The 16787-nt window shown below is 48.3% G+C and overlaps 1 protein-coding gene and 1 long non-coding RNA gene across 4 annotated transcripts in view; both read left to right on the plus strand.

Annotated features, from left to right (window-relative positions):
• The window catches only part of NYAP2 (neuronal tyrosine-phosphorylated phosphoinositide-3-kinase adaptor 2), a 191709-nt gene that overhangs the window by 107672 nt on the left and 67250 nt on the right, over positions 1-16787 (plus strand). For all 3 annotated transcript variants that reach the window (XM_064152798.1, XM_064152797.1, XM_064152796.1), the window contains exon 4: positions 11548-12645. In XM_064152798.1, the coding sequence (XP_064008868.1) occupies positions 11548-12645 (1098 nt within the window). The remainder of the gene's footprint in view (positions 1-11547; positions 12646-16787) is intronic.
• LOC135180414 (uncharacterized) lies at positions 4306-6872 on the plus strand. The gene is made up of 3 exons (XR_010304420.1): positions 4306-4390; positions 4476-4547; positions 6721-6872. It is a non-coding gene; the product is annotated as an uncharacterized LOC135180414 (long non-coding RNA).

Raw genomic sequence — 16787 nt, forward strand, 5'->3', positions numbered from 1 at the left:
GTGCAGCTTTCTATTCAGCTGCACTAAGAATATTCAAACCTCATCTACAAAGATAATGAAATCTGACCCAGTGTAAGCAGTGGTGCAGAAATGCACTTAAGAGCATGTGGAGCTTTGAACAAGCAGCTCGTTTCAGTAAAGCCAGTGGGGTTACTCCAAGTCCTGACCTTACTCACACATATATAGGTTCAGTGCTGCCCTAGAGCTGGATTGTCTCTGCTGAATTCTGTGATGTAAATCATGATCTGTGCATCTTTGATTGGGTACCCAGTGCATTCAGGGTTTAATTAAAGAAATTCTCTTTCCTTTCACTCCTGGAGGCTCTTTTTGGATAGAGGTGCCCCTCAAAATGCAGCAAGATTAATTCCATCTGCATTTACAATGACACTAAAGAATTTTTAGACCCCAAACCATTCCTTCAGGTAGAAAGAAATTGAATGCTGGAGATCCTTATGTGGACTGGGGGGAGAGTTTTCCTGCTTACATGTATTTGTATTCAGTTTGTTACAGTGAAGAGCACAATAAATGGGCTTGGTCTGTGAACTACAGAAGCTGGTAAACACCCAAAGGACAACAGAAAGTGACAGCATCTGCTGTAGTTTTTAGACATTTCCACTCATTCCTTATACAGTCAGCAAATAAAAAACCCCAATCCAATAACACATGTTCCTATTTCGGCTTCCCCTCAAAGAGTAAACCAACCATTTAGCCTGGAGAAGAGGAGGCTCAGGGGTGATCTTATTACTGTCTACAACTACCTGAAGGGGCATTGTAGCCAGATGGGGGGTGGCCTCTTCTCCCAGGCAACCAGCAACAGAACAAGGGGACACAGTCTCAAGTTGTGCCGGGGTAGGTCTAGGCTGGATATTAGGAAGAAGTTCTTCCCAGAGAGAGTGATTGGCATTGGAATGGGCTGCCCAGGGAGGTGGTGGAGGCACCGTCCCTGGGGGTCTTCAAGAAAAGCCTGGCTGAGGCACTTAGTGCCATGGTCTGGTTGATTGGTTAGGGCTGGGTGCTAGGTTGGACTGGATGATCTTGGAGGTCTCTTCCAACCTGCTTGATTCTATGATTCTATGATTCAATGGCTGAGAGGACCAGCAGCAGTCTGGACTTGCAAAATGAACTGTGGAAGGCAGATTATCTGGGCATGTCTGAAAGCTATGCCTAACCTTTGCACTACAAAGAGCTCATTTCAGAAATGTCAGGTTCTGCTTATTCAGTAGGGCTCCACTAAGGCTATTTTAAGCCCTCTGCTTCTCCCCTCTGGATGAGAGCTGAAGCTGTTGCAGCCTCTGTGTTTCTGTTACACTTTGCAGTTTATTAGGGCCAGATAAATCATAGAATCATAGAATCAACCAGGTTGGAAGAGACCTCCAAGATCATGCTTCGTAGTAAGATGCTGTTAAAGATAGAGAGTTCATAGAATCATAGAACAATTTGAGTTGGAAGTGACCTCCAAAGGTCATCTAGTCCAACTCCCCTGCAGTCAGCAAGGACATCCTGCACTAATTCAGTTTGCCCAGAGCCCTGATGAGCCTGACCATGACTATCTCCAATGATGGGGCCTCAACTATCTCCTTGGGCAACCTATTCCAGTGCTCCACTACCTCCATGGTAAAGATCTTTCTCCCAATATCCAACCTAAATATCTTCTCTAGTTTAAAACCACTGCCCTTCATCCTGCCACTTCAGGCCTTTGTAAACAGTCCCTCTTCAACCTTCTTGTTGGCCACCTTTAGGTACTGGAGGGTTACTATTAGGTCTCTGGGGAGTCTTCTCGTCTACAAGCTGAAATCAGAGCATGTTTCTGGCTTTCTGGTAGAGGCCAATGGGATGAGATTTAACAAGGCCAAGTGCAGGGTGCTGCACTTTGGCCACAACAACCCCAAGCAGCACTACAGGCTGGGGCCAGAGTGGCTGAGAGCAGCCAGGCAGAGAGGGAGCTGGGGGTGCTGGTAGAGAGTAGCTGAAGATGAGGCAGCAGTGTGCCCAGGTGGGCAGCAGAGCCAATGGCATCCTGGCCTGCATCAGGAATGGTGTGGCCAGCAGGAGCAGGGAGGTCATTCTGCCCCTGGACTCTGCACTGCTTAGATCACACCTTGAGTGCTGTGTTCAGTTCTGGGCCCCCCAGTTTAGGAGGGACATTGAGATGCTTGAGCGTGTCCAGAGAAGGGCGACGAGGCTGGGGAGAGGCCTTGAGCACAGCCCTACGAGGAGAGGCTGAGGGAGCTGGGATTGGTTAGCCTGGAGAAGAGGAGGCTCAGGGCAGACCTTATTGCTGTCTACAGCTACCTGAGGGGAGGTTGTGGCCAGGAGGAGGTTGCTCTCTTCTCTCAGGTGGCCAGCACCAGAACAAGAGGACACAGCCTCAGGCTGTGCCAAGGGAAATTTAGGCTGGAGGTGAGGAGAAAGTTCTTCCCTGAGAGAGTCATTGGACACTGGAATGGGCTGCCCGGGGAGGTGGTGGAGTCGCCGTCCCTGGAGCTGTTCAAGGCAGGACTGGACGTGGCACTTGGTGCCATGGTCTGGCCTTGAGCTCTGTGGTAAAGGGTTGGACTTGATGATCTGTGAGGTCTCTTCCAACCCTGATGATACTGTGAGACTGTGATTTCCCTCCCTTCTCCACCATATCCACCTCTTTCTTTCTTGCACAATGCTTTTCCCCCTTTTTTCCCCCTAAACTCATAACACCTGAGTCTTGTTGGAGTCTCCTCCCACCCCAGGTGTCACCACTTTGTCCTCCCTACCCACTCCCCTTTTCAATCTGGATTCTATTGGAGTCTCCTCCCACCCCAGGTGTCACCACTTTGCCCTCCCTACCCACTCCCCTTTTCAATCTGGGTCTTGTTGGAGTCTCCTCCCACCCCAGGTGTCACTACTTAGCCCCCCACCCACCCACTCCCCTTTATAAGTGGCCCCAGGACGGGCAAGTCCCAAGTTTGCCCAATTGGGCAGAAGGATCCTCCTTGGATCATCACCAGTGAGTCCTCTGTGGTGCATCACTGGGTGAATGGTGGAGGGGATTCAAAGGCTGGGGGGCCTGGTGGGCCCCCCGGCTTGGTAGGGCATGGTCTCATGATTGCTCTGACGTCGCTCACGGGTGCTGGGTAAAGGGAGTGCTAACTACAATAAGTAATATTGTTCTGGGGTGGTGACAAAATGTTTGCAACAACCAAGTTTCTTCAGTGCTACACGGGACTGTAATATGCTCCAGGAACCTCATTTTCTTTAGGACCTCAGTTTTGCTTGTCCTTGCCTGGGCTGATGTGTAATGTTTGCAGATTTTGCTGTGTTTAAAAAAAAATAACTTAATTTAAGGAAAAAAAAAACTTGGTGAAACTGTGGGCAAATCTTGACATTTTACTGATCTGGAAGTGATGGAAAATAAAAGCTCAGCCTGTCCTGGGAAATCACAGTATCGGAGGGGGCACCCGGGTATGAACTGGGGACCTTCCTGCCCAAGCAGTGTGAACACTGAAGATGAGGTTTGTTAGCAATGAACACTGTGCCTCTAGTTTAGCAGATGTGCTGGTTTGAGTGGTTCTGATGCCAAGGAGTGGCAGCAGAGCACATGGAACTTCTAGAGCCAGGGTGGTAGTTTGAGTGGTTCTCAGTATCAGATGTGGCAGTTTGAGTGGTTGTGATGCCAAGGAGTGGCTGGCAGAGCACATCGAGCTTTTGTAGCCAGAGTGGTAGTTTGAGTGGTTCTCAGGATCAGATGTGGTGGTTTGAGTAGTTGTGGTGCCAAGTAGCAGCTGGCAGAGCACATGGAACTTCTAGAGCCAGGGTGGTAGTTTGAGTGGTTCTCAGTATCAGATGTGGCGGTTTGAGTGGTTGTGATGCCAAGGAGTGGCTGGCAGAGCACATTGAGCTTCTGTAGCCAGGGTGGTAGTTTGAGTGGTTCTCAGTATCAGATGTGGTAGTTTGAGTGGTTGTGATGCCAAGGAGTGGCTGGCAGAGCACATCGAGCTTTTGTAGCCGGAGTGGTAGCTTGAGTGGTTCTCAGGATCAGATGTGGTGGTTTGAGTGGTTCTGATGCCAAGTAGCAGCTGGCAGAGCACATGGAACTTCTATAGCCAGGGTGGTAGTTTGAGTGGTTCTGATGCCAAGGAGTGGCAGCAGAGCACATTGAGCTTCTAGAGCCAGGGTGGTAGTTTGAGTGGTTCTCAGTATCAGATGTGGTAGTTTGAGTGGTTGTGGTGCCAAGTATCAGCTGGCAGAGCACCTTGAGCTTCTAGGGCACCTCCAGAGAGGGCAGATGAGCATGGAGACACTGCTGATCTGATTTCATCCCATCACCTCCAGGCTACTCAAACCCCTTCCTTGAAGAGCTGGACATGTCTTGTGTTTGTGTGCATCTGTGATGGAGGCATTCACAAAAGCTTTGTGAGTATGTGCACTTTGAGATGGCTCTTCAAGGGAACTTGCACCTGGCAGGAAAAGGAATCATCCTCACTTCTGTTCCTCCCTTTTAGCTTTGGATCAGGCCCTCTATGGCTGGCAGAGCCTTCAGGAAACTTACTGGCAACAGTTGCACCAAGGACATGGTAATCCATGTTGAAAAGCTCTTAATTACTTCATGTTTAGAGCAGACAACACAGCTCTCTGTGTATCACCAATACGTCAGCATGGTTTGCTTTCCACAGGAGTGTATGTTCCCAGCAGGCACCGAAGGCTTTTTCTGCCTGAGAAATGTCAAGTACCTAAAGCAATCTTGCCTGCTCCTCTCTAGAGATTGCCAGATGATCTCCTTTCATTGGGTAGGGGATCTTGCCAGGGCTCCTGCCTTCATGCATATTTATTCCTGCCAAATGTTGGTGCCACAGGAGTGGTACAAACACTCCCTGCTCCTTTCAAGAGTTTCTCATGGGTCTCTTCAGTTGCAGGATTCATGGCAGTTTTTCTCTCTTTTTCTGGGCTGGAGCAGTAGTTCATGACCCATAGTCTGTTATTGTAGACTTCAGCCCTGCCTCTGGAGCTGCACAAATCTTTGTTAAATGAGGCTAGGTCTGTTCTCCCTAGTAGCAAGAGGAAGTGAGCTCAGGTTGCACTGGAGGAGGTTTAGGTTGGACATTAAAAGAAACTTCCTCACTGAAAGGATTATCAAAGACTGGAACAGGCTCCCCAGGCAGGTGGTTGAACTGCCATCCCAGGAGGTGTGTAAAAGATGTGGTGCTGAGAAATGTGATTTAGCACCAGCCTTGGTGGAGTTAGATAATGATTGGACTCGATGATCTTGAAGGTCTTTTTCATCTGCAGTTGTTCTATCATTCCCTGACTCTGTGATTCTAGATAAATATGTATCTAGGGTGGTGGCCTTCTTAAAGCTGATTCAGTCTTCTTCCCAGATGCCTCTCTGCAGCTGAGGAGAGTTCCCTGTTGGTGCTGAGCATTTCCCCTGTTCCCAGCCACAATAAGCTGTTTTATTCCATTCATCCCATCCATTTACCTGTGTATTTTTTAAGGAAGTCTTCCAGCACCAAATCTTCTGGGTCTATGTAGCATAGAGGAGGTATCTGCCAAGGGAGGTGGTGGAGTCCCTGGAAGTGTGGAAGAAAAGCCTGGATGAAGCACTTAGTGCCATGGTTTAGTTGATCGGGCAGGGCTGGGTGCTAGGTTGGACTGGATGAGCTTGGAGGTCTCTTCCAACCTGCTTGATTCTATGATTGGACAGGGCTGGGTGCTAGGTTGGACTGGCTGAGCTTGGAGGTCTCTTCCAATCTGCTTGATTCTATGATTGGACAAGGCTGGGTGCTAGGTCAGACTGGATGAGCTTGGAGGTCTCTTCCAACCTGCTTGATTCTATGATTGGACAGGGCTGGGTGCTAGGTTGGACTGGCTGAGCTTGGAGGTCTCTTCCAACCTGCTTGATTCTATGATTGGACAGGGCTGGGTGCTAGGTTGGACTGGCTGAGCTTGGAGGTCTCTTCCAACCTGCTTGATTCTATGATTGGACAGGGCTGGGTGCTAGGTCAGACTGGCTGAGCTTGGAGGTCTCTTCCAACCTGGCTGATAAAACATAAGCACAAATACAAATCTCTGTGCCTTTATAAGGTTTATAAAATATTTAAAACATTTCAGTTTCAAGTTTTGCAGACTCACAGATTAGATCAGGTTAGAAAGGGCCCTCAGAGGTCACCTTGCCCAAACCCTTGTAGTGAGCAGGATGCAACTGGGCTGCCCAGGGCCACATCAAGTCTAATCTTGAATGCCTTTGGGGATGGAGCCTCAACCTGATCCCTGGGCAGCCTGTTCCAGTATTTTACCACCCTCATTGCAAAGAACTTCCTCCTTATGTCCAAACATAACCTACCCTGCTCCAGTTTCAAACCTTTGCCCCAGTCCTGTTGCTGTAAGCCCTTCTGAACAGCCTTTCCTCAGAGCCCCATTAGCCAAGGAAAGAAAAATATCTCAGTACCACACCACCCTCCTGGAAACAGATGCATTAATGAAATAAACTGTGGCAGAGGACAGAAGGTAAATCTTTCACCTTGTTGTGTGTTAGCCTGTGTCATGCAGCCAGATTGCATCATTTGACCTTCTTGTTGATAATGCCAGCAGGATATTTCAGGCCAATGCTGCATATCGTGCAAAGGCAGATGTGAACACTCTCTGTGTCACTATGGTACTTAATTTCCACCCATGCAAAAGTGCTTCACAAGAATAGATGGCAGATTCTCAATCATTTTCCCATGGCATTTCTTCTTTCCTCCTCTGCAGTGTAATCACCCATGAACGTGGCATGTCCAAAACTCAGCATCCAGGGACAGGCCTAGATCACATGGCAGAACCTCATCAGTCAGAGAAAACCTGGGAAAATGGAAGGAGGCAAAGGGCAATATGGCCTGTTTCTAGCAATCTGTTTGAAAACACAGTCCTCTTAACTCCTTTAACTGTGTAAGGGGAAAACTATAAGTGAATACTAGCCTTAAATGACCAGGAGCACAAAGGCATCTTTGTATTTACTTTGTTCTGAACACATCATGAGCATCTCTCAGACACAGAAGTGGAAAAGCAGGGATATGGCAGAATCATAGAGTCAACCAGGTTGGAAGAGACCTCCAAGCTCAGCCAGCCCAACCTAGCACCCAGCCCTAGACAATCTGACCATGGCACTAAGTGCCTCAGCCAGGCTTTGCTTGAATGCCTCCAGGGACAGTGCCTCCACCACCTCCCTGGGCAGCCCATTCCAATGCCAATCACTCTCTCTGACAACAACTTCCTAACAACATCCAGCCTAGACTTCCCCTGCCACAACCTGAGACTGTGTCCCCTTCTTCTGTTGCTGCTTGCCTGGCAGAAGAGCCCAACCCCACCTGGCTACAGCCTCCCTTCAGGTAGCTGCAGACAGCAATGAGCTCTGCCCTGAGCCTTCTCTTCTGCAGGCTGCACACCCCCAGCTCCCTCAGCCTCTCCTCACAGGGCTCTGCTCCAGGCCCCTCCCCAGCCTTGCTGCCCTTCTCTGGACACCTTCCAGCACCTCAACATCTCTCTTGAGTTGAGAATCCCAGAACTGGGCACAGCACTCAAGGTGTGGCCTGAGCAGTGCTGAGCACAGGGGCACAAGAACCTCCCTTGTCCTGCTGGCCACACTGCTCCTGAGCCAGCCCAGGATGCCATTGGCTCTGCTGCCCACCTGGGCACTGCTGCCTCAGCTTCAGCTACTCTCTCCTGGCACCCCCAGCTCCCTCTCTGCCTTGCTGCTCTCAGCCACTCTGTCCCCAGCCTGTAGCACTGCTTGGGGTTGTTGTGGCCAAAGTTTAGAACCCTGCTCTTGGCCTTGTTCAATCTCATCCCATTGGCCTCTGCCCACCCATCCAGCCTGGCCAGGTCCCTCTGCAGGGCTCTCCTGCCCTCCAACAGCTCCACACCTGCTCCTAGCTTGGTGTCATCTGCAAACTTACTGATGCTGGACTCAATCTCTTCGTCCAGATCATCAGTAAAAATATTGGACAGGACTGAGCCCAGCACTGATCCCTGGGTAGTGAGTCAACATATTCTCAGTGTGACACAGGTGGCACAAGAGATGTGGAGGACAGCACAAGGAGTAGAGTTGAGGTGGGTGTAGGTGTGGGAAACCTCTCAGGTCTGCACTGAGGATGGTAGCAGGGAGCACCAGGGGCTGAGGACTGTGAGAAGCCTGTGTCTGTGAGATACCTGATTTTCAAACACAGCAAAATCTGTAATCCTTTCGCTGAGTTCAAGTCCTGGGCAACGTGCTCAGATCAGGCTGTTCATGCCAGGCTCAATGACCATCTCTTTAATGACACCAATCTAAGATTGCTTTTGCCAGGGTTGTAAAGCAGCTTAGCAGAGGTGTTGAGAGAGGCCTGAGATCACATTTGTGTCAGTAGAAAATATATGAAAGGAATATGCAAACAACAGATTAAATGGAAAGAGTGACTCTGCTTGAAAGCACAGCAAGACAACCCTGCTAGGATTGTCAGATACATCTGGAGTGGTATTTCCTGCAAAGCCCAAATGATTCTAGTAGCCTACATCTCATTCCCAAAAGTCTATCCTAATGCATTCAAGAAAATTAATTTGGGTTAATTAGAAAGACAAATTTCAAGTGCATTAGGATATATCCACATAGTGAAAAACGATCAACCCACCAAATACTCTTATCTGTGGTGGCTTTTCCATGTCCCTAGCCTGCTGCTAAGTGGAGCACATTAATTGGAGCCATTGTGAAAGCATCTTTTTCTTTGTTGTTTTCTTTGAGATTGGTTATTGTGTCTTTAATTCTAGCTGGATTTCTTTTCCTTTCTGTGTTGCTGCACCTTAGTTAGACATTAAGCTTAGAAGAAATGCAGATGACAGAGTGACCTGGTTGCTGTCTGCAGCTACCTGAAGGGAGGCTGTAGCCAGGTGGGGTTGGTCTCTTCTGCCAGGCAAGCAGCAAGAGAACAAGGGGACACAGTGTGAAGTTGTGGCAGGGGAGGTCTAGGCTGGATGTTAGGAGGAAGTTGTTGTCAGAGAGAGTGATTGGCATTGGAATGGGCTGCCCAGGGAGGTGGTGGAGTCACCGTCTCTGGAGGTGTTGAAGCAAAGCCTGGCTGAGGCACTTAGTGCCATGGTCTGGTTGATTGGATAGGGCTGGGTGCTAGGTTGGACTGGATGAGCTTGGAGGTCTCTTCCACCCTGGTTGATTCTGTGATTTGTGTTGTTCAGTGAAAAGCCCCTTGAAAGGGCTGCATTCATCTGCAGTCAAACAGAATATAGAGAACACCTTTCTGGAGGCAGCTATGAGACAGGAGCTGAATTTTCCCAGGACCTGCCACATCTGCTGCAGGTATTTTCATAGCCCCCAAACCAGGTACTTCTGCCAACCCTGGTGTGCATAAACACATCCATCTTAGGAAGCTCATCAGGTAGATCTCATGCAGGGTGGGGTTTCCAGGGGATTTCTGCTCACTCCTTGATAAAAAGCATATTTAATGCTGTTCAGTATTGCTTGCACCTTGCAAAATCCTTCTAGCTGGGTGCTAGGTTGGACTGGATGAGCTCGGAGGTGTCTTCCAACCTGGTTGATTCTATGAACTATAGGAATATGAGGTAGATTTTGTGTATGTGATAAACTTTCTGAGTAAGTTTGATGAATCCACTCAGAATAAGGACTGAGTTCATCCAACCACTGAAGGAGGTATTTCATTAACCCCACCATTTAATGAGATGTTTAACTATTTATGCAAAGGGACCAAATAGAATTTCCATGAGTTCCCTTGTTTAAATCCTTCACCTCTCATTTCAAGTAAAATTTATCAGACTGTTTTGATTTATAATTTCAAAGACAAATTGGTCTCTTCCTTCCAGATATCTGGGAGAATTTCCTGAGCACTCAGGAAGTGTGGGGTGGAAGAGCAGGCAGTGAGGTGGATTAGGATCTGGTTACAAGATAGAGTTCAGAGAGTGGTGATCAATGGTACTAGGTCTGCCTGGAGAGATTTAACCAGTGGAGGTCCTCAGAGATCAGTGCTGGGGCCAGTCTGGTTCAACATCTTCATCAATGATATTGATGAGGGGACAGACAGACAGACAGGGTCTGGTCAGCAAGTTTGCTGCTGACAGCGAGCTGGGAGGCTTGGTTGATCCAGCTAAAGGCTGTGCTGCCACCCAGCGAGATCTGGACAGACTGGAGAGCAGGGCACAGAGGAACCAAATGAGGTTCAACAAGGACAAGTGCAGAGTCCTGCACCTGAGAAGGAATAATAAACTGCAGCAGTATAGGCTGGGAGGTGACTGCTGGAGAGCAGCCCTGTGGAGAGGGACCTGGGGGTCCTGGTGGCTAACAAGTTATGCATGGCACAGCAATGTGCCCTGGTGGCCAAGAAGGCCAATGGCATCCTGGGGGGCACTAATCAGAGTGTGTCCAGCAGATCAAGGGAGGTTCTTCTTCCCCTCTACTCTGCCCTGCTGAGACCTCATCTTGAGCACTGTGTTCAGTTTTGGGCTTCCCAGTGGAAGAGGGACAGGGATCTGCTGGAGAGGGTCCAGCATAGAGCTACAAGGGCACTGCCTTATGAGGAAAGGCTGAGGGACCTGGGGCTGCTTAGTCTGGAGAAGAGAAAGCTGAGAGGAGATTTAATCAGTGTTTATAAACATCTGAGGGGGCTGGGGGTCAGGACGGGGGGACAGGCTCTGCTTACTGCTCTCTGGAATAGGACAAGGAGCAATGGATGGAAGCTGCAGCACAGGAGGTTCTGCCTCAACACAAGGGGGAACTTCTCGACTGTAAGGGTCCCAGAGCACTGGCACAGGCTGCCCAGAGAGGTTGTGGAGTCTCCTCTGGAGACTTTCAAGGCCTGTCTGGATGTGTTCCTCTGTGATCTGTTCTAGATTGTGTGGTCCTGTTCTGGCAGGGTGGGGGTTGGACTGAATGATCACCTTGGGTCTCTTCCAACCCCTAACATCCTGTGATCCTGTGAGATACTTTGTTCCTGCTTGGCTTCACCAAGGTGTCATTAATTTGTGGGATGTGGCCCAGGTGAATGGTTAGGATTATCCCAAGAGCAGACTGCAGTGTCTGTGTGTGCTTGTTTGCTTTCTCAGGCAGTGCTGACAGGGCTGTGCATCATGCAAGAAGTTACTGTAAATGAAAAGGTCTCAATTCATCACCATGTCACTGCAGAGCTATGTCATTTTCACTCCAGTATTAAGGTCCAGGACCACAAATGTTCTCTTAGAGCCACAAGGAGCTCATTTGGATGCTTAGTTTTATGTCTCAGGCAACTCTTGGGGACTTTCAAATCCTACAGTGATGTTTGTTGTAATACATGAAAGTGGAAAGTCCCTGGTCCCAGGGGTTTGTCTTGGAGGAAGGGAAGTGTTCACTAAGTACTTAACACTGGAGGTCTGAGGAAGATTAGGAGGGATTTAAAGAGGGTGTTAGTTTTACAGTGTTCTGCTGATGTAATAGCAGAGAAAGCCAGCACTGGGCTGGGCCCTGGAAATCCATTCCAGTCTTATGACACCCTAACAAGGATCCTGGAGTTGACAAAGTGTTAGACGCACGCCTGATATATTTGTGTTCTGCTCTGTTTTCAGTGTCAGCCAAACCAAGACCTCACAGTGATGAGTACACAAAGAAGATTCCACCACCTAAGCCGAAAAGAAATCCCAACACTCAGCTAAGCACATCTTTTGACGAGACCTACATCAAAAAGCATGGCCCCATGAAGACAATGCTCACCAGGGATGCCTCTTTGTCACAGGTCAGCAGTCCTGCCCCAGATGCAGAGGAAGAGGAGCCTGTTTATATCGAAATGGTTGGGAATATTCTCAGAGACTTCAAAAAAGAGGAGGATGACCAAAGTGAAGCAGTCTACGAGGAGATGAAATACCCTATATTTGATGACGTAGGCCAAGAGCCCAAGTGTCAGTGTGAATACGACCATCACACTTGTTCTTCTCAGTGTGCTACTCCCACAGTGCCTGACCTGGATTTCACCAAGTCTTCAGTGCCATCTACTCCCAAGGGCTTGCTTTGTGACATACCCCCACCATTTCCAAACCTGCTTTCTCACAGACCTCCACTGCTGGTGTTCCCACCGGCACCAGTACAGTGTTCCCCAAATTCTGACGAGTCTCCTCTGACTCCGCTGGAGGTCACCAAGCTTCCAGTGCTAGAAAATGTGTCTTACATCAAACAACAAGCTGGAGCTTCCCCATCTTCACTGCCACCTCATACACCAGGCCATCAAAAGCTGGAGAAAGACCAGACAGTTTCTCATGGAACTAGCACCCCTGGGCACACCTCTTCACCTCCTCATCCTGCTACCCTATACAGAACACAGTCTCCACATGGTTATCCTAAAAGTCACTCTGCCTCACCTTCTCCTGTCAGTATGGGTAGGTCTCTTACCCCTTTAAGCCTCAAAAGACCTCCACCTTATGACTCTGTACATTCAGGAAGTCTCTCAAGAAGCTCTCCATCAGTGCCTCATTCTACAGCCAGGAACACATTGCAAGAAGGAGGAAAGATGGTAAATGTCTCAGTCGGTACCTATGGGTCATCATCTCAGAGTGGTTCCCGTTCTCGGACACCCACCAGTCCTCTGGAGGAACTAACCAGCCTCTTCACCTCAGGACGAAGTCTCCTGAGGAAGTCCTCCAGTGGCAGAAGATCTAAGGAACCTGCAGAAAGTAAGTGCTTGATGTAATTTTTTTTCCTCCTTCTTCCTTTCACTACGTTTTGCTAAATCAAGTGTTTGCAAAAAATCGAATGCCTCCAAACTCTGAGCTCCTTGTGTCATTCCTGTATCAGCAGGAAGAAAAGTTTTTAGGGTTAAATTGCTTTTGGCTGTCATATTGTTAGAGTTTTATGATTGTTACATCTGCACACTGCACTGCAAAAGTAAAATCCATGGCTTGGTTTTGCAAAAGTAGTCAGTTTATAGTAACTTTTCCATAGCTGTAGAAGACCCAGGTGAGTTGGGATGTTTCCACCACACCACATCTGTCCTTTGTGGGTTCTAAGACACACTAATTGTCCAAGCAGCTTGTAGCAAAATGGCCACTAGTTGCCTTTGTCAGATCCATTGATCAGCCTTAACTTGACTTGTGAGTATGGGGAAGTAGCAGTGGTTTGGGTTGGCATGCAAAGCATCCCTCCTGATTCATGCACTTTGCTAGACAACATCAGCACATCAGTGTGTATGGTGGCAAGCAGAGGGTACCAGCTGAAACCATCCTTCCCACTGCCTCTTTCTGCACTATGCCACAGAACATCCATCTCAGCTGTGCTGCTCTGACTGGTTGAGAGGCCACACTGTGAATTGATCTGAAAACCAACATCCCAGACACGTGGAGTAAAGCATGGGAGGAAGCTGTGCAGGAAAAGCTTAAGCCAATATTGACTTTTCACATGATGTGTCATAAAATCCTCGTTCCAGACGCGTTCAGGCTTACACTGCATACACCTGATTCTGAGTTAGGGAAAGATGGCAGCTCTGAAAGAAATCAGCAGGAGTCAGAGGTGTGAGGGAACATAGAACCTGGCAGCAGTATTCTATTGCAAAAACCATTGTGTTTGGTGTTGCCAAAGAAGGGCTTGCCATGGAGTGCAGCTGTAACACCATCTGTCTGAGTGCAAGGTGGGCTCTGTGCACCTTTTCCTCCAGGAAAATCAGTGTGTGACATTGAATTCTTGACACCTACTTAGTGGGAGAAGCTCTCTTCACAGAGCAGCTGATCATTTGTTTAAGTGCTGTATTAGCTCTGCTTGGCAGCTGCAACATGTTAAAGACAATCATAGAATTAACCAGGTTGGAAGAGACCTCCAAGATCATCCAGATGTGATAAACTGGTCTATACCTGACACAGGAAGGATGTTCTGGTTTCCAGGCTGCACAGAAGAGAATTCTGCACCACCTTTCTGGTTGGCTCTCTGCTGCTCTCTTATATCACTTATGGCAGTGTGCTCCCAGCCCTTCAAGTCATGCTCAGGTGGCTCACCAGAACCCCTCTCCTTGGATTTTCACAGGCAGAGACTGCCTTGCACCTCTGCAGCTGAGTGAGAATGTGCAAATGTGTAAGTATGGAGAAGAGGCAGTGGTTTGGGTCGACATGCAGAGGATCCCTCCTGATTCATGGACTTTGGTAGACAACATCAGCATTTTTATTTACCTCTCTGCAAACCAGCAATAGTGACTGAAATCAGAAGCTGGAGGTGAAATGCCTCCTTCTCTGGAGAGATCCAAAACCATTTGCAAGCCCTTCTGGGCAACCTGCTCTGGGTGATCATTCTTTAGCAGGGGACTTGAACTGGGTTATTTTTCAGAGGTCCCTTCCAGAATGGGCTGCCCAGGGAGGTGGTGGAGTTACCATCCCTGGAGGTGTTGAAGCAAAGCCTGGATGGGGCACTTAGTGCCATGGTCTGGTTGTTTGGCTAGGGCTGGGTGCTAAGTTTGACTGGGTGAGCTTGGAGGTCTCTTCCAACCTGGTTGATTCTATGATTCTATCCATCCCCACCACACTGGGATTCTGTGAAAATGGAATTTTCAGGGTACTTAATTTAGGTTTAAGCAGTTTGCTTAATTCAGCTTTGATACTTTTGTGGCCTGCAATCACAAATATTGTTCTAGGAAAGTCTTAGCTCTGAGATTCAGGAGGGTTTCACTAAGTGATTACAGGAATGAAAACACTAACCCCAGAGTCATATGCTTGATTGAAGCAAGTTTTTACCCAAAAGGTGAGATGATTCCTGTAATTTGGAACAATTATGAAGGATGTGATGTGACATTTGTGAATAATTGCAATGAAGTGGCAGGAAGATTTTGGCAAGGTGCAAGCACTACTGAACAGCATTAAATATGCTTTTTATCAAGGAGTGAGCAGAAATCCCCTGGAAACCCCACCCTGCATGAGATCTACCTGATGAGCTTCCTAAGATGGATGTGTTTATGCACACCAGGGTTGGCAGAAGTACCTGGTTTGGGGGCTATGAAAATACCTGCAGCAGATGTGGCAGGTGCTGGGAAAATTCAGCTCCTGTCTCATAGCTGCCTCCAGAAAGGTGTTCTCTATATTCTGTTTGACTGCAGTTGAATGCAATCCTTTCAAGGGGCTTTTCACTGAACAACACAAATCACAGAATCATAGAATCAACCAGGGTGGAAGAGACCTCCAAGCTCATCCAGTCCAACCTAGCACCCAGCCCTATCCAATCAACCAGACTATGGCACTAAGTGCCTTATCCAGGCTTTGCTTCAACACCTGCAGGAACAGTGCCTCCACCACCTCCCTGGGCAGCCCATTCCAATGCAAATCACTCTCTCTGACAACAACTTCCTCCTAACAAACATCCAGCCTAGACCTCCCCTGGCACACTTTAAGACTGTGTCCCCTTCTTCTGTTGCTGGTTGCCTGGCAGAAGATTCCAATCCCTACCTGGCTACAGTCTCCCTTCAGGGAGTTGTAGACAGCAATGAGCTCTGCCCTGAGCCTCCTCTTCTGCAGGCTGCACACCTCCAGTTCCCTCAGCCTCTCCTCATAGGGTTTGTGTTCCAGGCCCTTCAGTCTTGCCCTGCAGATCTGTACCAGGAGCATCTTTCATCTTGGCCTCTCCAGGAGCATCCTGCTGCTCTTTAAGAAGTAGAAATGTGGGTTTTTTTTGGTCACAAATGGTAAGACAAGAGAGATGTGAAAAAGAAATTGTGCTTGTTTGCTTCAAGGGCAAAACATTCATGTTGTAAAGGGACACCAGCAATGAAAAGTCTCTGGAGTGCAGCTGTATGGAGTAAACGAGCAGCCTGCCCATCTAATCTGATTTTAATTTGTCTGGTGTTTACAGTATGGCTTAATTCCATGGGATTTACTGCACCAAGCACAGGAACCAGGTTTGTGCTCAGTTTGCTCAAAGCTGGTGAAAGGCCTGGAACACAAACCCTGTGAGGAGAGGCTGAGGGAGCTGGGGGTGTGCAGTCTGGAGAAGATTAGGCTCAGGGCAGAGCTCATTGCTGTCTACAACTACCTGATGGGAGGCTGTGGCCAGGTGGGGTTGGGCTCTTCTTCCAGGCAACTAGAAACAGAACAAGGGGACACAGTCTCAAGTTGTGCTGGGGGAAGTATAGGCTGGATGTTAGGAGGAAGTTGTTGTCAGAGAGAGTGATTGGCATTGGAATGGGCTGCCCAGGGAGGTGGTGGAGTCACCATCCCTGGAAGTGTTCAAGAAAAGTCTGGATGAGGCACTTAGTGCCATGGTCTGGTTGACTGGCTAGGGCTGGGTGCTAGGTTGGACTGGCTGAGATTGGAGGTCTCTTCCAACCTGGTTGACTCTATGATTCTATATCACAGACATAGAAGACACTCTGAGATTTATAGTGAACACACAGGTTGAGCTTTTTATGTTTTGCTATGTTATGTGAAAATGATCCACCATAAGGCATCTAAACTGTGGTATTTGGACATAGAATCTGCCCAGACATGGTCTAGTTGACTGGCTAGGGCTGGGTGCTAGGTTGGACTGGCTGAGATTGGAGGTCTCTTCCAACCTGGTTGATTCTATGTGCCTGCCATGGTTATATTCTGTGGTAGGTACTGTAGACTGGACTGATTTTGTGATCTCTTAAAGCAGAATTGCTCTTGGAAGCCTAAGGCACTCAAACAACTCTGGATTGCTTTTTATTAAAGCAAAATGAAGAGCACAGGACTGACTGAAACTGGCATGGTTTTATAGTTGTCACTCCATGGTAATCTGCTCTCAGCACACGGAAAGATTTCCAGGAGTTAGACACTAATAAACACTGCAAAGAATCATAGAATCAGCCAGGTTGGAAGAGACCTCC

Source organism: Pogoniulus pusillus, chromosome 13 (assembly GCF_015220805.1).
Source record: "Pogoniulus pusillus isolate bPogPus1 chromosome 13, bPogPus1.pri, whole genome shotgun sequence".
NCBI lineage: Eukaryota > Metazoa > Chordata > Aves > Piciformes > Lybiidae > Pogoniulus > Pogoniulus pusillus.